Raw genomic sequence first — 21611 nt, 5'->3', positions numbered from 1 at the left:
GGGATTCCAAAACATTCCCTGCTCGCTCACTCACTCCTCCTTTTCGACTGAAATTACACCACTTTTATTACGGCTTCTCACTCATCTCTCTGCCTTTGTCAGTTTTTCCATCTTTCTTTACCCTGAGGTAGCCCGTCGTTTTTTATTCATGAAACTGTGCCTCGTGTTCTCCTCCTCCCCCCCCTCCTCAAAACCTATTTGAAAATGTAAAACCTTGTACATTTTTTTTGTGTTTTTGAAAAATTTATAAGTCATCAAACATGTTCAAATATGGACTCTCTCACTGAGAAGGGGTTCTAAATATGTTTCGTTGATCTGATATCTGAATTTAAAAGTTCTTAAAGTATCATCAACAGGCAGATGTAATGGTGACGGTATACTAAAAGTACAAAATATCCACATACATATTCATCATGCCTCATCTGTACATGTGAAAGGTGTACAGAATCTTTATTTCTTAGCCTTATTGTACTTTGGTATTTCCTGCCTTGCTTCTTCCATGGCTCATTTTTATCTATCTGCTGTAACATGTACATTTCCCTGGTGAGGGATCAATAAATGTATCGTATCTTATCTTAAATAATAAATCCTACAAGTTTAGTAGGAACACTTTTATTCCCACATGATTTCACTGTCATCTTTCTTTTACTTTTTAAAGAGTTCAGCATTTTTTTCTAACCAGCAGCAATTTTAAAGCCCTTTTAAATATTTAGACATTTCTGATTATGGTGTAGCTTTAACCAAACTGAAAAAACATGTTGCCATCTTGCTTTGTAGCCAGAGTATTTCCAGCTGACAGACATTTGTCCACTACAACTACATTTTTTTGCGTTCAGACTGGGCAAGATGTTCACTCACACAAATGTTTTCACTTTAACGGTACAGTTCGGTTGCTTTGCGATGGGGTTGTGTGAGGTACTTATCAATAGTCAGTGCATTACTTAGAATAGATGACAGTCGGCACCTTCCAAGTTTGAAGAAGCAGAGAGGAGTGCTGGCAGGGAAGCAAAGCATGTATCTGTGAACAGGGGGTCAGCAGCAAAACTTATTTTGCTACATAAAAAGAGGTCCACCTAAACTAATCAATATCCGTTTAACTGTACGCTGCATTTTGGATATTTTCACCGCTTTATCTCACTGTCAGACAGCCCTTTCCTGTGGCACTATGATTTCTCAACTGCAAAAATTCCATATTGTCATGCATTACTGCACCTGTGCTGTGCTCTGTATTATACGGTGGATCAGCTGTGTCAGTCCAGCAGTGTAATACATTGCACAGCACAGGTGCATTTATGCGGCGCAATGTGGAAGTTGTAGAGTTTGTCTGATGGCAAGGTGGAGCGTTAAGAATATTCCAAATATAGCGTACACTTGAACAGACATTGATTTGTTTAGGTGGATCTCTTTTTAAGGGGTTAAACTACATTTTGCTGCTGATCCCATTCATAGCACTACACTGCTTGGTTTCCTACTGATAGATAAGTACGCCATGCAACCGAACATCAAAGTTGAGAAATTAGCAGCTATTCAAGCAGCAACCTTAAAAACGGCAAGAATATTTACACACATTAATATTTATAAACATGACATTTATCAGCTAAAACTGCATTTCCATGTTCAGGCTGGGTAGAAGGTTTCACTTTGACTTTTCATTTTAACTACACGTCACACAGATTCCCTTGTTTATTTTCGTAGTTTGTGACAATGGCTGTAACTGGTTATGGTAACACGTCATATCTGAGACAATATAATACTGTAACACTGCTGAAGTTCACATGATAGAAAAATTTGATTTGTGCGGCCCACATCCATGTCCCTCTCAAAGTCAGGAAAATCCCCAAATGTGTGCCTGCGCATGTATCCGTCTCTAACCTTGGTTTTTAACCTCTGCAAACTCTTTGTTGTAGTCCTCCAGTGTCTCTCGAAGTTTGGTGTTCTCTGTCTCAATGTCGTGCATCCTCTGGAGCTTCAGCTGCAGCTGCTGAGCCAGCTCCAACACAGGTACAGGGTCTGGTAGAGAAAACACACACCATGTTAACACACTGCAAAGCAGATTAGACAAGCAAGGGCGGCGAGGTGGCATCGTGAGCTAGGAATAACTACGTTCAAGGCCCTGTGAGAGCGAGCGTTTGCCCGGGTGAAGTGTCCTTGAGCAAGGCAATGAATCTCTAACAACTCCGACACAAGCGTTCTGAAGTTGACCCTGACCTTTGATCTCCCTGTGGAGAATTACTGGTTCTAGCGGGAACCAAAACATATCACAATTATCAGCAATATTATGACAAGGCGAGTTACATGTACAGTCACTGCTGCATCAGACAACTACAGTTTAGAGCTCGAGCGTATTTGCAAAACCAGTCGTATGAACTGATTCTGCATTGTCACAGATTATTAAATGATCAAGGGAACCAGTTTATTTGAACAGGTCGTGAAAGAAAATGTTGAGCAGTAAATTCAGTAATAAACATTTCATTAGATGCATGTGTATGAAGCTTCCCTTGTTATTTTTTTAATTCAAGTTTAAAACATGCTGGTTTTTAGTTTTTATTGATGTAATTTTATCTATTAGATTGATTTTCAATGTGAGCTCATTGGTCTTTTATTTACCATTCTGCCATCTTTGTTCAACTGTAAAATAGCTAACCTTGCATGTATCTATATCACTAACATTTAACAGCCAAATCTGAGTATCAGCCAACATAGTGTTATTGATTTTTAACTATTCTCAAATATTGATACTGACCTTAAAAAAATCATATCTGTCAGGCTCTGCGGTAAACACTGACAACACATTGTAACATCAGCGTAGTTTGCTGATTAGAGAAAAAAGAACAGATATGCGGCTTGCTACAACAGTATACAACACGCTGAAAGGTCATGGTTAGTTTTCACAGTCTGCATCAACAAAACTTTATCCATGAAGTCTATTGACTATCAGCTTTTCTATCAAGAGACTATTGTTAAGTCGGGAGATAAACTTGTACGCGGGGGAAAAAAACCAACAACAACAAAAAAAACTAATGCTGCTGACACAGCGAGAGAACTGGATACCCGTCGAGGCACACAGACGTAGATGAGACACATTAACGAGAGAGATTACTGGGCTATGATCAGTTAAAGTGTTCGCTATGATTCAACTTGAAAGCGGGGAAGAAGAGAAACATGGGAGCAGACAGATGGACAAAGTGGAGCAGGGAAACAGGCAATGAGATAGGTAAATGAGAGATTAAAGAAACAGAGACAGAAGGAAGAAAGGCAACTTTCTGGAGGCATTTCACCAACATCTCTGTGAACACACAGCAGGGTTAACTGTCAGTGTGATGAAGAGAGCCCTGTCAGTCAGGCCAATCACATCTGATTGGTGCTCATGGGTGGCAGACTGGTGACAGGCAGCCAAGAGACGCAGGCGACGCTCATCAGCATGCCAGCTAAAAGAGCAGTTTATGTGTGTGTGTGTGTGTTTGTATGTGTGTGTGTTGTACAGATAAGAGGAACTGACAGCTTACAGCTGGGGGTAAGGGCTGTGTGCGTGTGTGTGTGTATAATGTGTGTGTTTGTGTGTGCGTCTAATGTCTGACGCAGTTAGATATCTTAACTATGCTAATGAGAGATCAGCAGAGAACGATTGGGGAATTTCATGCTGATTTTGTGCTGTCAAGGTGACACACCATGCGGGGCTGAGCTCTGACACACACATACACAAATGAACACCTTCGCACAAACACGCATGTTCGCTTGCACACAAGTGCAAACAAACACTAAGTAACATGACTGTGTGCCCTGAATTTGGACGCCTATCTGCATCAGCGCCCTTGAAAATCAACTTTCTCTCCCTCTTATCAAAGCTTTGTCCTTCACATAGTCCCCCCCCCTCCTCCTTCAAATCAACTGTACAGCCTGTTAAAAGCAGTTTGACTTGTGGGCCACTGGTGCTGAACGCTCTCACCAGACACCTTTAATCTAAAGCAGAGCACACTGGGCTGACTAACCAGGCCTTCAGCTGATAGAAGACAGAACAAAACACACTGTTTCCTCTTTCAAGACTGCTGCATTAGTCAGGCTGGTCTGTGTCTGTGTGCGTGTGTGCATCAGGCATTACATCATTGTCTCGCTGCAAGTTAAGAATAGCCCCGTCAGAGCTGGCGCTGACTTATTGGGAGCAGTACAATCCAAAGATATTACTGTAGGTCTATCCATGTGGGAATATGATGACCTCCTTACGCTATAGATGAACTCAACTCCTCTCTCATTCCTACATGCGCGGCCCCTCCAGGGTTCCCATACAGCTGAAAATCTCCAACCAGCAGCAGTGTGGCTGTGTGTTCTCCCAGCACTCGGTACTGTGCGTCCCTACTCGGCCTCAGTGTGCTGAATGTGACTGCTCATGTGTGTGCACTTCGCCGCAGCCAATTGTGGGCGCACTTGTCATCCATATCAGGACGCACCTTCTGTTAAGACCCTCTAAAGGCTACACCAGTGGGGATGAGATCTCGTGGGGACATATTAAGGCGTCGCACACGCCTGGATGAACAGTGAAAGAGCACCAGAGGGACGGTGTCATGCTTTTTCCTCTTCCCCTGTTGGTGCTGTCTGCATGGATAAGTGGGTCTCCTGATCATGTTTTTGGACATGGGAGGTGTCTAGACAAACGCACTTACACAGACGCACAGCACGGATAGCAAAAGCAGTCTTACCTGGGACATCGATTATTTTCTTGTATACGTTCAAGAAGGCGGCCTCTGCTTCTTTACTTCTCTTACTCAAGGCATCGATCTGCGAGGGTGAGAAATTGAAAAAAAAAAAAAAAAAAAGTAACAGTTAATTGTCAGTTTTGCCACCTCAGATCTCAGTGTCCATACACACTCCAAAGGCAGACCCATTAATTTCTCAGTAAGAGTAGTCTACATATCTGTCTATCCTCACTATGCGTTGGTATGTTGCATGCGATCACTGCTGTCTTGACAGTGGCTGCGTTGGTGTTTCCTTCCAGTGAAGTCAGTTCAGCTGTTCAGCCGATGACGGATGCGTTTCGTTTGCCGTGTGCCTGTGCGTGTCCGCGTCTGTCTGTCCTCGAGTGAGTGCGCCTAAGTCCGTCAGTCGGTCGCTGTGTGTGTGTGTGTGTGTGTGTGTGTGCCTGCGTGTAAATGTGTGTGTTCGTTTCCCCTCCAGCACGCTGACATCATTAAACAGCTGGCTCAGTCTTTCCAGCCACAGCAGGGGCAGATTATTCAGTCAGCTCTTAGCAGCAATACAGTGTGGATCCATTACTGATGCAGCCATTAACACAAGAGGGCACAGCATGCATTCCATCACCGATATTATTGAAATGGACAGCATTAGAATGGATCCATAAGAGATTAATTCTAAAGTCATACTGGGGAACTTTTACACTGCTGTCAATGCTGCAACACGAGGCAATGAGATCTACTATAGTCTCTGTGTCACACTTCAATATGAAAAGCAGACAGAGTAGGCGAAACGCATCTGAAATCAAGTCCAAATCGAGGGAAACAGATGCCAAATAAAGACATTCAGATGGTGCTACTGTACTGGGCAGAGCTACAGCTGACTACTCTGGCTCACGCACTCAGACTAAACAGCCTTGTGTTTCTCTTCCAACTCCTCCAGCACATTCACTGAGAGAAAAGGAATAAAGACAAAAGCCTATATAAGTCCAAATATAAAGTCTTCACATTCCCAGCCAAGCCAGTAGTGTAGTTGATGGGTGGTTTAGGGGTTCTTGCCACTGTAAACAGAGCGGGCTACATGTAATACTGCCTGGGCTCCTATGGGAACCTAATAAATCTCTTCACATGGCTTTGATTCATCTCTAGTTTTTTAGCCGCAAAACATCTGGCCCTGAGTAGGCTGGTGCCAGCACCCCTCCCTCTTTTCCCCCCTTTTATTTCCCTGTGTCTTTCTCTCAGTCTCTCTCCCTCAAATTCTCCCTCTTGTCACTTCCATGTTCTCTGACTCAGTTTTTTCTCTCCCCTCAATCTTTTTCAGTGTCAGTCTTTCTCACATGTTTCTCTGTCACAGAGTTATGTCTCTCTGGCATGCACAGGGCTCCTGCCGTACTATCTCTCTCTCTCTCTCCCTCTCTCTCTCCCACGCACACACATACATGTACACACTACCCCACTAATATATCTCATTCTCACATCATGCTGCATCATGTACTTTACCCTCTTCATGTGCTGTGTGACATTGAGCGATCAGGATCCTCAAATGCACGGCCACTAATGGAAGATTACTGATGCTGAGCACTAATACCTCTCACACACCAACACCGAACCTGTTCATCAGTGTCGAAATGTGTTTGCATGTATATCTGATCAGAGATTGAGAGCGCCACAACAACACAATCTCATGATAAAGAAGAAACACACACACACACACACACACACGCATAAACCAACACAAAAAAATGATCTGCCGATGGCAGTGAAGGAAGCCAGCTGCGTGACTGTACAATGACTGGGCCAAGGTCAGTGGTACAGCAGCTTTATATAGCCCAACATGGGAGGCAGGAAATAGACATTTAATGTAGGACACACCCTACAGTTAGAGGCAGGTTAACTGCAGGACCAGAGCCATTAGAAGACCACCCAGGATTTGCAAATACAACCCTGCTGTTTCAAACTGCAGCTCTTTCAACCAATCCCAATGACATCTGCTATTACATGCTCCCCTGCCCCCATCCCACACACACAGACCAAGCAAAACAAATGAAGTGACACAAATGATACCTCACCAGTATCAGTAGGTTACCGATGAGAAGTGCTTGCAATTGCAAAAGGTATCCCTGACACATCCACACACACAAACACATACGTACATACGTCAGCACCTTGTGCCACCATCACTCAGCACCGCCTCGCTCCCCTATCTTACCCATAGTGTGTGAAGGGCATCAGGCTGACCTGTGTGTGCATGTGCGCGCGTGTGTGTGTGTGAGTGTGTGTGGCCCCAGTGGAGTCTGATAAGGGGAGGCTATGGGAAGCAGAGACTGAAGCCTTGGATAATGGAAAAGCTTATCTGATCGATGGACCAACAAGGAACACTGAGCATGCAACATACACACACACAAACACACGCACGCACACACACACACACACACATAACCCGTTTACCAAACTGAGGCCTTGTGGAAACAGTACTGTTATTGGTAATAATTATGACCCGAGGGCATCCACCTTTCAATGACAAAGATTAAACAGAGTACCAAGACCTCCAAGTTCCTGGGCTAAAACTTTTTATTGTTCTGTCTGGGTTCCACATTCACTTAGTAAAGATTCAAGCTCCTGGGGAAAATGCTTAAGGATGAGTTACTGTGGGATTTCAACAGGACCCTCTGGTTTCTGGTGCTGTCTTGTCCTTGATCAAAGCATTGAGGGGTAAGCAAACAAAGCCAGGCTAAAATTACACATTCTCAGAGCGACTCATGTTGTGGCATGCAAGCGTGCAGAATAGTCGACTGATTGATGGGCTGCTCTAAGACTGGCGCGGGTGTACAGTATTATCTCAATAATCATAAGATAATGTCTTTCTCAGTTCCGCGACCACCCACTACGCGTCTCAGCGTGTTCTGGTGTGCACGCCGTCGAGGTGTGTCAACATGAGGATGGTGGAAACAGCTGACAAAGCCCCAATTATACTGCTGCTGTTTCTATTCTCTAAATAGACTGTGGATCATCAGCAGAACATGGTGGAACCACTATAAATTACAGCATTTTTACATAACCACTGGCTGTGGTTGTTGCTCTAACACAAGAATATGGAAACTAACCCAGTGTTAAACTGTAATATTCTATGGCCAGTAGCAAAGCAGCCCTGTCACTATCTATTGAGATGATTTGGTTTGTGTGCATGTGTGTGTCCTTGTATGCGTGTGCGTGTGTGTGCTAGAGAAAAGATACTGCTGAATGTCCACCCACTCCAACCCCAAATAACGCCCCAGTCTAAACCAGCCGCTTCCACTCCTACCCTCTGACTTTCACATATGGGAGTGAACTGGAAATGCATGGCTGCCAGTAAGGAGGAGTCACGATGGAAATAGGCCAAAATGATGGAGGAGGAGATAGAAGGGAACAGTGGGAGTATGATATAGCAGACACACACAGAAGTCGCCTCTTACAGGTCGAGGTACACAAAAACTTGGGGCACAACATTAAATTAAAAGTAAATACGTGTGCCACTCGGAGCAAAAATGGCTCATGATTCACCAAATCAACTTAAAACAACAAATAACCCCACCAAATCATGCAGACATACAAAGTCTGAGGAAATAGCATTCGGTGAGTTGTGACTGGCTAGAGATGGGGTTTTGTGGTGCCTTTTTTTTTTTTTTTGCAGGATGCAATTTAAACACACCCTCGGGCTACAGGACTTCATGAATAGGACAGAAAATCAAGAGCAGAGCAGAGCGAAGAAAAGAGGGAGAGGAAAGAGGGGAAATGAGATAGTGGCGAGAGAAAGCACAGGAGATGGCAGAGAGACGAGAGGAAAGAGAGGAGTGAGAGAGAAGAGATGACGGTTTAAAGAAGAAAGCACAAAAAGGGAGAGAAGGGCACTGAGAGGATAGGGAGAGAGCGTAAGACCAGTCAATGACTGTCAAACAGGCTGTATAAAATGCATTGTTTGAATGCTGCACTTAAGCATGTATGTCTGCCATGTTGTCAATATAAATTCCAAAATAATGCACTCACCTCTCCTTGGAAGCTCTTAAGCAAAGGGGCAACCTGTTTCCGTAAATCCTAAAAAAAAATAAAGAGAAGAAGGGATTAGTGAGTATAAAATATGAGCCAATCAAGAGTACATTTTTAATCCGAAAATAGCAGTGAATGCACAGGAACATGTGGCAGTGATGCGGAGATGCAGTAAAAACCTGCTGAGTTTTACACTAGCAGGAAATGTTGTGATCAAAGAAGTGATTCTGTGAAATCGGGTAACGGCCCTTCTTGCCACTGCCAATGAATAAAGTGTGGTGCGTGAGCGATGAACACGAGCGTAGGGAGGAGGCCAGGTTTGTACCCTGAGGTGCTCTGGCGGACTGCGTTTCTCATAAGAACAGGTGCAGCACCACCTGGGCCACCCAGGGGCACCGCTAGTGCGTGTGAGACAGAGAGTGAATGAGCCACAGAGTAGGCCTACAGTTAATGCAAATTGTCTCACTACACAGCAAACGCTTTTCATCCACCAAGTCCCATTGCATGACTTTCCAGTACGAGTCAGCAGTTTCAGATTAGATAGCCAGTCGAGTATGTATCAGGGGAACATGCAAATCACCATGCTGTTAGCTGAGCCTACATCCTGACAAACTGAACTGGAGCGTACGGTAAAAAGCACAGCAGAATAGGACATTCTGTACAGGAACATTTGATTTGCACAGTTTGTGGACGCACACATACTCGCAAAAAACTGCCTAATGAAGATGTGAAGTAGGGCAACGACAGATGTGTGCTCAGGAGACTCTGCGCCTTTTTAGAAGCCTCCGCCTAAAAGCCTGGCTGAGGCTGCAGGGAGCGTGCATCCCAAACTGACCTGGGACCAGCGTCTGGGGCCGGCCTAATCCCAGGTTTTGGTCCAGACAGGCCGCTTGTCTGGGGCTGAGGACAGGTCATGACCTCAGTGACCCCTCTTCATTGTTACCTCATCAGGGGTCGTTGTGGCTGTTTGTCTGGGCCAATTCAATATTCCCCTGCTGGAGATAATGACCTGCACCCCCACCCCCATCCCCTTCACTGCTCTCCCTTTCTCACACACAGAGCAAAAGCATGACAAAAAAAAAAAAAAAAGAAAGAAAAAAACACCCACACAAACCCACCAGATAAGTGTTTGTTCTGACGTGCATTAGATTGTGGTTATATTGCTTTTTTTTATATCCGAATTGCAACAAAAAAACATCTTGTTTTTATCTTATTTTGCTTTAGTTTACATTTCATTTGTTTGTCAGAGGAAAGCAAAATGTGCTCAAACATCTGTCTGGCTCTGATTCATTTCAGTATTTTACACTTGCAGTGTGTTATTATCACTGCGGCTTTAGATTCATGTAACCATTTATGAATATGCAGTGAGAAAAAGAAACCTCTGTATAATGTAATGCAGTCTCGTCTAGTAGCCCTGAAATAATTACTACCTTTGTTCAAATCATAATGTTCAGCTTTTGTTGAGAAAGTGCGTGCAGGAGGAGTTCGGTCGAGGCAGTCATAATTTTTTTTAAGCAACAGTCTGAAGTCGCTCTATTAATCTTACTGAACTTTGGAGGTGAGTTAGTTCGACTTCAAATATTATGAGTGTTGCCGAAACTGTTCCAAGCTTGCATTATTGTAATTTTAATTTTTTTTTATTTTGGGGGGGTGACTAAATCCTGAAGTGACCCTTCACAAGCTCAGGAAAACACACTGACCAAACAAAAACAAACACATTCTAATAGCATGCAGCAGCAAGCTACTCCTCCTGCAGAAACACCAGAGCTCTGAACCCCTTTGGTCCACTCTGTGGTGCTCCGCCCCCTGGCCCCCCTCCACTACCAAAGATTTATGACCATATAACATAACAATGCACACAGACACCATGGTCAATCTGTGTGTGTGTGTGTGTGTGTGTGTGTGTGTGTGTGTAGTGAGGGGAGTGGAGGGGCCCAGGCAGCAGGAGATGGATGGCTGGTGTGTAAGCTGCCGGCAGACAGCAGACAGGCCAGCCCGAGGAATCCTCCAGGGAGTATGGAACTCCCATTCGCTGTCTGTCTGCCCTGCAGCTAAACACAAACGTGTGTACGTCCATGCGTGCGCACACACACACGAGCACGCACAAAGTTGTTTTACTACCGCTGCCTCTGGCTAGCAATCTTTGGGACATTTTACAACCATTCCCACCCTTGCCTTTATAACAGTGCAGCAGAGGAGTCTTGACTAACTAAAAGGAAATTAAGAACTGAATGAATAATTTAGGCGACTTAGGAAGCACAGTGAGATGTAGTCTCAAAAAAAATTCAACAGTGTGTCAGTCCTAATGAATTATGAAAACTTTGTTTTCACGCTGCATTTCTTTGCACTACTTTCAAAATGCTACAAAAGCCTGCGTGTGTGTGTGTGGGTCTATGTGTGTTATTATGCAGACCATGAGTGCAGTTCACGCCGAGTACAGCTCAGCAGACTAGACACAGTCAACGTGGGCCGGTCTCCTGGTTGCTGAATAATGGATCAGAGACGGACTCCCGCTCAGCCTAATGCAGTCTGATCTGATGTGACTGTGATCTCCGTTGACTGGTGCGGACCACAGAGAGCTGACAGCCCGCTCTATAGGCTGGTCAACCACACGCACAGCCGCGCACGTGCTGGAAAACGCAGCTCGGCAAACAAGACGATCGGGGCATTTTTAATCAAGCGCAGGCCATCACACGTTATGAACCAGCCTATTTAGTAGGCAGCCTTGATGCTTCTGTACTTCCAAACGCCCGGAGTTTTAGTGCTGATTCCTATTGAGCCTGTTACAGCCCTGTAATGAATCCTGTCGCTCGTCTGGCCTGGCTCAGATTCCTCCTCCACATACCAGGGAGATGCCAGGGGCCACACAGACGCCAGAGGAGCCTTCCTAAATCACAGCCTTGTTACACTGATGAATGTGTGTGTCCTGTTCTGTGATCTAGGCTATCTGCCTCTGTGTGTTTGTGCCTCTGCTTCTCTGCATGTTTCCTTTGTGTGCACGGCTCGCTCTGCCTTCGCATGTGTGTGTTTCTCCCCATCTGCGTCTGTCTCGTCTCCCCGTGCGCGTTGCTAGTTTATGTGGTTATACTTGGAAATGAGATTAGAGATGAATGTGTAGGGTGAAGTGAAATTAGCGTCTTTTGTATGCAGGTACAGTTTCCTCCAGTGTATATCCCTCTACACCGGGTGGGCTACACGCTGAAGTCAATAGTCACAATCCTCATCCTGTGGTAACTATAATAGGCCGACTGTCAACTCCACCGAGAGTTGACAATTTTCTATCCACTGTCTACACCATTCATACATAATTCATACTACCATCAATAATTCACCATGGTGACATTACCAATAATAACACAACAATACTTTGTTTTCACTGTGAGGTTTGAAATGTGTTGCCTTGGTAACAGAGATGAAACAAATATTCCCAGGAGGAGTGATGGGAACACAGGAACAGGACAGAATTCCCTCCTGATCCCACTTAGTAGTGTTGTCACACTCTCTTTCTTTCTCTCCCTCCTGCTCTGCTCTCCCTCTCTCTCTCCTTCTCTGTCTTTCTCCCTCTCACACACACACTCACGGACCACACTTTCTGCTCGCATAAAAAACTAGGTCAGATAATACAAACTCCTGAGGGGTTTTCTGTTTTGTCTCTTTAGGATTTCAGGGAAACTAATGGAGAGACTATTTTTGGGAGCCAAGCCCGCATCTCTGCGCCGTCTCCTCCTCCCCTGCTTTCTCAGTAAATAATCACGGCTACATTTATGAAGAGAAGAGCAGACACTGAGAAATACTGAGGCAAACTGTGATTGTCAAAAGAATTGTTGGTGGGTGGAGGTGGAGGGGGGGGGGATGAATGCGTGGTTGTGTGTTGGTGCGTGTCTGTGAATATCTGATTTTCTCACCTCTGGAGTGTTCTTCTTGAACTCGCGGCTCAGGTCGATTAGTTTCTTCCTGGACTGTTCGCTCTCGTCCTGTCTGTTGGCAAGCTGTGTGGCGGTGGCGTCTAGTTCTTTCTGCAAACACACACATGCGACTTTGTTTCAGTTTGTGCTGTGCGTTTTATCACACTTATCATTACCGTCATTATAATCAGCATCATTGTTATCAGTCAGGACGAAAGGAGAAAAAAAAACTGCTTTCTGACTAGACGGCAGACTCCTTGACCCATCTGGCGTGCTGCACACTACCCAACCAGCCTCAGCTGAACTTGGCCCGTGTGTTGCAGCAGCAGCAGAGAACAGAACCACAACACCGCCGTCCCGCCAAGGAAAACTCTGCAACACCAGTAGTTTGATCTGCTACCAGCGCGAGTAATATCCCAGCCTTTCAGCCCGTCAGTCAATCAGTTGCCACTGTGTCAGGCGTGACAACTTATGTAGCAATAGACTACTACTCTACAGACAGTTCACAACAATTATTGACTGTCTGCACTAGACGACCCCGCCCCTCTCCCCGCATAACAACAACAACAGCACAATTATCAACAACAGCAGTGTTGTCAAGGCTCGGCTAAGGCCCGCCTTTATCCACATCCATTTTGCATTGTTATTAATAGCTATTTATGGGACTTGTTCCAGATGATGGGCCGAGTGCTGACATTAACAAGACATTCAGGCCTTGTAAAGATTGTATCTCTCTCTGCTGAGTGTGAGTGTTGCTGGATTATGTTTCTGTTGGATTCTTGCCCTCTGTCACGCTCACTCCTTTTTTTTTTTTCCCCCTCCCTCACCCGCCCCCCCACCTTCATTTTTCCTGTACTCTCTACAGATCATCCACTCACTCATTCAACCAGCACTTCCTTCTCCTCAGTTTAAACCTCTCTCTTCTCCCTTTACTCCGCCTCCCCCTTTTCTTCTCTCTCCCCCCCTCCCATCCACCTCCTGTGAGGCCGCCCACCCCTGAGAGTGATTAAACGCTGCTGAAGGGCCGTTATGCTAACTAACGCACTAATCATTTAATACACACATTACCACAGGGGCCCTTGTGGCTCCGTCTGCTGACAAGGTCCCAAAACACACTCACGCACACATGCCCACCTCCCCACATCGCCCACACCCCCCAACACACACACACAAGAAAATACAACCCTCTAAAGAAATAGTGTGATCAAGTACTAATTAGGAGATTTTTTTCCCCCCCATCAGCATTAAGTTTAATTCCCTGACCAGCCGTGATCTCGTTTTATCCACAAACCGTAAAAAAACAAAAAAAAAAAACAAATGGACTTGCTCGACTGTCCTCTGCAATGGATTTTACGCAGTAGCACAGGATGTTTGGGGGGGAAAAGGGGGGATAAAAAAAAAAAAAAAAAAAATGCTCACTTGCTTACATGCCATCTTGCTCTCACTGCCCATGGAGCAGTTGATGTAGCAGCCTGTCTGCCCATGGCCATGGAGCAGCTGCACTATCTGTTAGTGAATTCGAGCGTGCGCAGAAGCTTGTGCAACGCTTGATGAAAGGAGGAACCTAATAAATTTTAATCACGTTAAATTAATTGTCAAAAACTGAACGCTCTAGTTCATGAACAGAGGTGTAATTATTATATTGGTAAAGATTAGATACAGGAACAAGAATACAGGACCCAGTTGGTTCAAGACACTAGCATCAGATATTAATCACAATATGATTATAATGTGATGTGTTAGGCCTTAAGGCTTACTCTTCTGATTGGTGGGGACACCACCAAACTCATTTAACTATAATAACTCAGTGGGAAATTCCAGTTTAAAGCCTTATCTGAATTAAGTGCACAGATAATGCGGTTATTAACAGAGCTGTGCCATTAAACACTAGGGATGTGTTTTGAAAATTTAAAATGATGTAGTCCGAGTTAGTGAAAATGCAAATTGCCACGAACGGCCGACAGACATGCGTCAACTTTAAGAATAATATTTGACTAAGTTCATGAAAAGTAAATATTGAAACTGTGTCTGCATCAATTAAAGCCACCACCGTTCAGTTACGGTTATCTGAGCTATGAGTTTATAGACACATGGCAACTTTGCTATATTAAACACTTTTGTTCATGTTCTAAACTTTTTCAGGTCAAAAAGCAAATTCACAGCTCATATCACTGACTAACCAACCTTGCAAATAATATCTTTTTTATTATTTATCAAACTTATCAGAATGCTTTTTGATATGCAAATGAGTGCATGAAAACTCCATGAATACTTATTTTCATCAAAACAGCGTAATCCAAAAAGCAAAAAGGATTCAGTAAAATAGGCCGATCCATTCACATAAATTCTTCAGTTTGGGCTAAACTGAAATAACCACAGTCCTCCACTAGGGCTCTGCTTTAGGAGGTCATGTGCCAATCCCTGACGCCCTTGATTCTATCCAATCCCTTTCCAATACCCAGCACATATCCCAATGTGTTACCAAATCCCCATTCCAAAAAAAAAAAATTCTCACTGCTAAGCTAAATAAACACATCGCACATGAAAGAGGATTGATTCAATGCCAAGTGGGCAAGTAATTATGGGCATGGTCTTAGTTAAAAAAAAAAAGAAAAAAAAAGAAAAAGAAAGGACCCTCAGACTCAGTCAGGTTTTGACTATGCAGCAAACTCTCTGCCCACATCAGCAGACACAGGCAGACTTTACACTCATCTTGCTGATAGAGCGTAACATCCAAAAGTGCACAATCCCTGCTGCCTGCTCGTTGTTCACACACACATCAAATCTTACGGACCATTAGGAGACCATTACCATTGCCATTTCAAACCACAAATTATTACGTGTTATAAGTTGTCATATTTAAGTACCTTTCGTGAAATACTAAACAAATAGGTTTGGGTATTTTCTCTGCTGAATACTGTATTTGTGAAATGTGGGTTCTGAGCAAAAATAAAACGGAGCTGTGGTTAGTTTACATATTAGAAAGTTGCAGACTGAAGCTAAAAGCAAACTGAGATGTGCTTTTCTCCTTTTGTTCTTTGTTTCAGCCGGCTGCAAAACACACTGCTGCAAAAAATCTGTTTCTTTGAAGGTATCTTTGAGTTTTTAGTTTTTTCCCCCAATAACAAACTTGAACTTGCAAAGTATTGGTATTTCCCTAATCACGTTTTCAGTGATCAAGTGATACTGGTGTCAAACTGATCCTGTTTTTTCTGAAACTGGTATCTAAGCCAGTATATTAAAACACACACTAGCATACAGCTGTGTTTCCCTATGATGTGATCATTTTAAGTGTATAACATGATATAGAAACGTAAGTGGTTGCCCGAGGATTACAAGAGGCTGACATATACTCCTATATGCGTGTTAATTTTTAAAGTCCAATAAAGATCACCATTCAAACTGTTTGAATTCCTTGCAGTGAGGACTGTCAGTGCCTAATCGGTCCAGCTACCTGATCCTCGCGAGCACCCACTTTGCAGTTTATATTACTGCCGTGACTAAAGATAGCAGATAGCTAGATTAATAGACGGCTAAATAGAAAGATGAAGACCTTTCATTTTTCTAATGACCGGAATGGTGACATCTGTCACTATCTGTCTAAGTCAAGACAGTGATCACAAACAGCAACAGTGTGTGGAGACCGACTAAAAGGAGTGGGTAGTCCCTTGGCGTGTTTCACTTTGAACAAAGAGGTCAGCAGGGCAAACACAGCTTGCAGAATACTGGAAAACAGTTTTGGAATAGGACTTAGGCCGTGTCTGCTCTAATACGGACATTCAGCAAAATGAAGATTTTCCTCTGTTTGGGTTTCTTATCCACTTTTAAATGATATATTAGATCACTTGAACAGATACTCTATCAAATGCCTTCTTAAGAGCAGATTTTTTTTAGAAGTTCATGTATCACATAATGTCACACCTTAATTTAAACATGCTCACTGCTGCTCTGTGCATCGAGCATGCGCCTCACAGGTAAACAACAAGAATGGCATTAAAAGTTTACAACTTCATTTGGCATTGATTCATCACTTTCCAAAAACACAGAAGCCTCAGCCTTTGCAGTTTAAAGTCCACGTCAGCGAGATCCGACAAAATTACAAAGTGTTCTTCTCTGGTATTTGCTGTTTGGATGCAGACCGGCCTGGCAGGTGCACGTCAGCATTTGTAATCATTTCCGTGGCCTCGTGTGTATGGAGAGGTTTTTTGTAAAACGAAAAATCTAAATGAAAGACATCCACCTTGAAAAATATCCTTATTTGTGTGGTCAAGGCCTTACCATGCCAAACCATGCATGTCTGATTAGGTAAATGTCCAAGTTATGTTGCAAATTTCAAACTAATTTTCTCACTTTGGAACCATTATGTTTCCTTTTTACTCAAAAGAAGCCACTAGCAGCATGTCAGTTTAGCCCTTTTGTTCAAATTTATCAAGCTCCAAACTTTTGGAGGGGAATACAGTTAATAAGGCTGCTCTACAGGGGTTCGAGCCATCTGGCATACCACTGGGATTTTCTTTCTATCATGTTTGACATCAATGATTGACATCGTGCTAGTTTGATAAACCTTACAAATTAGTTTGACAAGAAGCCAAAACACTAGTGAAGAAGCTCTAATTAAAAAATTACAAAAACATGCAAATTAAGGGAGTTCATATTTTACATGACAGGACTGAAGTAATGATAAAAATAAATTTAACTGCCTCGGCAAATACTTGTGCAGCTTGTGCTGACACTTCAGCGGAACACCTGCAGTGCAGCGTCGAGCACCAAACAAAATGCAGGAAGAATTCTGTGTCCACTGTGTTTGGGCCTTCAGGCTCGGTGTCTGGTGAGGTCAGCGCTGTCTGGCTCTCCTTGGCCTGACTTTGAAATGTTTTACTTTTCCAATCTGCAAACAGTTTAATTTGCTGGTGTATTAATTCATTTAGCTATTCACATTAACGCCAGCTCTATTTTTGAATCTAGCTATGGCTGGTTAGGACTGCACTGTCTAGTTTAGCAGAGGATGGAATATGGTGTGTGCAGGGGAGCATTAAGTGGGCTGTAATGTCTGTGTGATTGCTGTAACAGCCCTGCTTGGCTTGGCTGGACTGGCCCACAGCAGCAGTCCCTGTCCTGGTTCATTTGGTCGTCTGGTCAGCTGTAAAGACGATTGGAACAGATTGCCAACACTCCCTAGAGAGACTTCAACACCGACTTGGCCAAGAAGCCTCTTGCACACTGCTCCACACGCGTGTGCTCTCACATGAATGCACAGACAGGCCGCTGCAGTAACTTGGGGAGCCCAGTCTTTCCACATTCTTTTGAACTCTGTTTCAAAAGAGGAAGTCTGCTAACATGTTCGCCCAGGGAAATTTGGCATGATGAGCTATGTTCGCAGCTAGGAGGGGAGGTTGGGCCAGACGGAAATGAGTATCTCTCCATCCTACCACTGTGGTAATAATACTAATCACCGATAACAGTCACGGGTAAACAAATCCTATTACCAATGGCCATCAGACCCAAGGTGTATGTATGTGTGTTCATGTCTCCTAATGAAATTCCTTCCACTCGTCTGCAGGCAGAGAGAGGCCTTCTATCTGACTAATTCGCTCTAATTACTCTAATGAGCCACAGGTGATGATACAGTGAGACTGATTAATTAAATGGGAGGCCCCAATCAGGCATGTCTGATTATGCCAATCATATTGACTACAGACTAAATGAGATAACAGGAGACAGACGCACTTTAATTGAGGTATCAAAACTTTGTGGAATTCCTTATACCCTCACGCTCCGACGATGCCGAGACAGATAGGCTGGTGGAATGACAACAAAGTTATTGTTATGTACACAGTATGAAGTCAATCTGCAGCTGCTGCCTGTGCTGCCACGGTGACCAGGAGCGAGCACGGAGGAGAGAACACCACACAAGGATTTTGCTTCAGATCTCATTCTCTGTAGAATAATTGGGACTGTAACTGCTAGAAACACTTTGTTTACACCTAGTCTGCAGTCACACATGCCAAGTAGTCTGCCACTACTCCTTTTGTCCAAACACCGTGTAGGTTAACTGCTCCACATTCAGTGCATGTTTTACACATTAATCTAATGGAGTACCACCCTTGAATTCAAGGCAGCCGTACAGAGAGACAGACAGACAAAAATACATCCACTTCTTCTCCGTAATATTAACACCATATTAGTCACACTACAGAAGAGGCTAATATTTTAACATAAATATTAGCTTTCCTGTGTTCATTACAAAGTGAGGAGCCTTTTACAGTCTCTGTACTTGGCAACATGACACAGATGTTTAAGAGATGAAGTTTTCTGTCCTGCCAGTGCAGTCACTAATCTTTCCTTTTATCTCTGACATGTCTGAGGCTGTTATGTGGTTATGATAGTAAACAGTAAAGGCGTCTGGAAAGATGTCTTATCTGAGATCTACGAGGCCTACCTTTCAAACTCCCCCTCCATCTCCCTGCACAGCGTTGCACCTCCTATGCGGCTGACTGTTCTGTATGCCAAACCTACTGTGTGGGGGTGGAGTCGTGGGGTGGCGGCTCAGTCAGGAGCGACAGCCACGCTTGCTACAACGACACGGTACATGATCACAGATCACAGGCACGCCCCCTCAAAACACAGCACAACAGCAGCACAGATAAGAGACTACAATCCTGGCTGCCTGTCTGCCTTCCTACCTTTGACATAGCGGGGTGCAGAACTTTAAATGTGCCAGCAGATGCTGTTTTCACAAACCACACAGGGTTTGAAGACGCAAGTCATATCCTGAATCTCCGTTTTTTGCTTTTCCTCTCACCCATTGGAGTGAAAGCCACAAAGTTTTCTTTACCACAAGCTAACACAATAGTTTCACTGTGACAACTGAGGTCTTAACACTTTTTTGTGTGTTTGTGTGTGTGTGTGTTTGTGCAACTGTGTGTGTGTGTGTGTGTGTGTGTGTGTCTGTGTTTGTGTGCAGAACGGTTGGGGGCGGGGGTCAGCCTAACATTCTCCACGAGACGCTTGTGGTCCCTGAGCGTTTTGCTCCTTTTTTTGAACACAGATCCATATCTACCAACAGCACAGGAGCTGTCAAGACTCACCTCAGTGATGCTGACGCAAGCCTGGATCAAAAACAGCCTTTTTACACCGCAGCTTCGTTTGTATTGATCCATGTTTCTCTGCTGAGAGACTGGTTGTTGTTTTATCTCCCCAACATCCAAGCCTTAACTCTCCTGAAGCTTACTGAGAGCTAGTCATTATTTTGCCTGACCTATTGTCTGACAAGGGGATTCAGAGGCCCGGCCTGAGCCTAAATACAAATATAATGAGACTAAGATGGTTTCTGGCATGGAGGAAGTGCAGCTCACTTGGTCTCATTTTGCAGAGTTCGAATTTAGCTGGGGGCCTGTGTCACAAAGGGTGAGTGGTGTGGAGTGTGCAATGGGAGGAGAGGGGTATGGCGATATGCTAGGGTGTAATGCATTGGTGAAAGGGCAAGATTTTTCATCCCTGCGTTTACAGGGTGGAACGGCTAGGATATTGAGATCTGAGATAGGATCAGAGGGTAGTGAGCTGTTTCAGCTACGATAAAGGCCACGCATTACAAACACAGCACTGATAGAGAGAGAGAGAGGCAGAGGGAGAGAGAACCAGAGAGACATGGACAGAGAGGGAGAGAGTATCACACCTCTCATCCCTGAATTAATGCCTCCATTCTGCCAGGAAGCCATTCTGTGCCAGTGAGAGGAGATTGGGGAGGGGATGAGTGCACAGATACGGACTAAAAAATGGAAACTGCGATCATGGAGAGGGGCGATAGGGATTAATCAAGTCTGGGAGAAGAGTGGGGCTCTCCAGGCCCTGTGGCACATATACAAGCCTAAGGCCCAAGAATTTTTGCAGGCAACTTACATTGCTGCTGTAATACTGAATGACATCAAATGCATACGCAAGCAACCATCAGTGGGTAATGACAGAGCCACAGGTGCAGGCTTGCAATGTCATGTGGCCGACATCTAAATCCTCCTCAACTTACGTGCAAACTCGCCTTTTTGGCCTAGAAAGTCTGTGACCCTTGACAATGGAGCCGTGTTCAAAGTTGTTCTAATTTAGTTAAGATTTGCCTCTTTGATTTGTTGTAATTCACTCAGACTTCCATATAAGGCCGACGAGCAGTTTCATGCTGTTGGCACAGTTACAGAACAGTGAAAAAGGTGTGCATCACTCTCATGTGCCTCTGGTACATTAAATCCCCGCTCTGCATGATGCCCTTTTTCCACGTTTTAATTTAGCCTTGTCTATCTGTTGCATCCAGTAATTTTCTAGACGCCTGATGACACATCAGCATGAGTTGTGCCATAGCCTATAAAAGCAGCATGCTAATTTCTACGCATAAATAAGAAGCATCTATCAGAACGCCCTGTTAGGTTAGACATATATTTATGTCTAAACTCTTTAACATGTCCGGTCCACGCTGTCACTACATCCTAGCGTGGCCTAGCCTTCTGACTGAGTTTGACACCCATGGTCTATACGATCAACATCAACAGAACATGCCCTGGGGCTTAGTCTTACTCAGCCTTTATGAGTAAGAGTTTTCTGCCCTGCTTGCACGACTTTTGAGAGGAAAAGGCAGAGAAACACAGTGAGAAAGAGAGAATGAGCATAGCTAATCCTTACAGTAATGACAGAATAATTAGCTTGCGTTAGGCTAAGTAATGGGTTGTAATTATATCATTTATTCTGTGTTGAGAGAATGTGATATAAAGCCTACACAATGAAGCAAGAGGAATTGAGCTCAGTGGGAAGTAGGATGGAGCATGTGTAAGAGCTCAGGCTCTTTCTATTGATTGATCCAAACATCAAACGAACCACTAGAGTAATGGGGGGAGTGAAGGACAGCTAAAAGCTATTTGGAGCCTTCACTGCATAAAAGACTTGACCTGTTCCACACAGCCTACATATCAAAACCATCAAACAGCAATCAATAGACCAAAGCGGTCAACTCAAC

General features: G+C 44.1%; 1 protein-coding gene across 3 annotated transcripts in view; it reads right to left on the bottom strand.

Annotated features, from left to right (window-relative positions):
• The window catches only part of cux1b (cut-like homeobox 1b), a 64333-nt gene that overhangs the window by 33182 nt on the left and 9540 nt on the right, over positions 1-21611 (bottom strand). For all 3 annotated transcript variants that reach the window (XM_008282542.1, XM_008282540.1, XM_008282541.1), the window contains exons 2-5: positions 12614-12724; positions 8709-8756; positions 4695-4773; positions 1873-2010 (exon numbers count right to left, since the gene is read on the bottom strand). In XM_008282542.1, coding sequence (XP_008280764.1) covers positions 1873-2010; positions 4695-4773; positions 8709-8756; positions 12614-12724 — 376 coding nt within the window. The remainder of the gene's footprint in view (positions 1-1872; positions 2011-4694; positions 4774-8708; positions 8757-12613; positions 12725-21611) is intronic.

The sequence above is a fragment of the Stegastes partitus genome, unplaced genomic scaffold (genome assembly GCF_000690725.1).
Source record: "Stegastes partitus isolate 25-593 unplaced genomic scaffold, Stegastes_partitus-1.0.2 Scaffold275, whole genome shotgun sequence".
Classification (NCBI taxonomy): Eukaryota; Metazoa; Chordata; class Actinopteri; family Pomacentridae; genus Stegastes; species Stegastes partitus.
The sequence above is the reverse complement of the archived record's forward strand: the minus strand, read 5'-3'. Positions and strand labels throughout refer to the sequence as shown.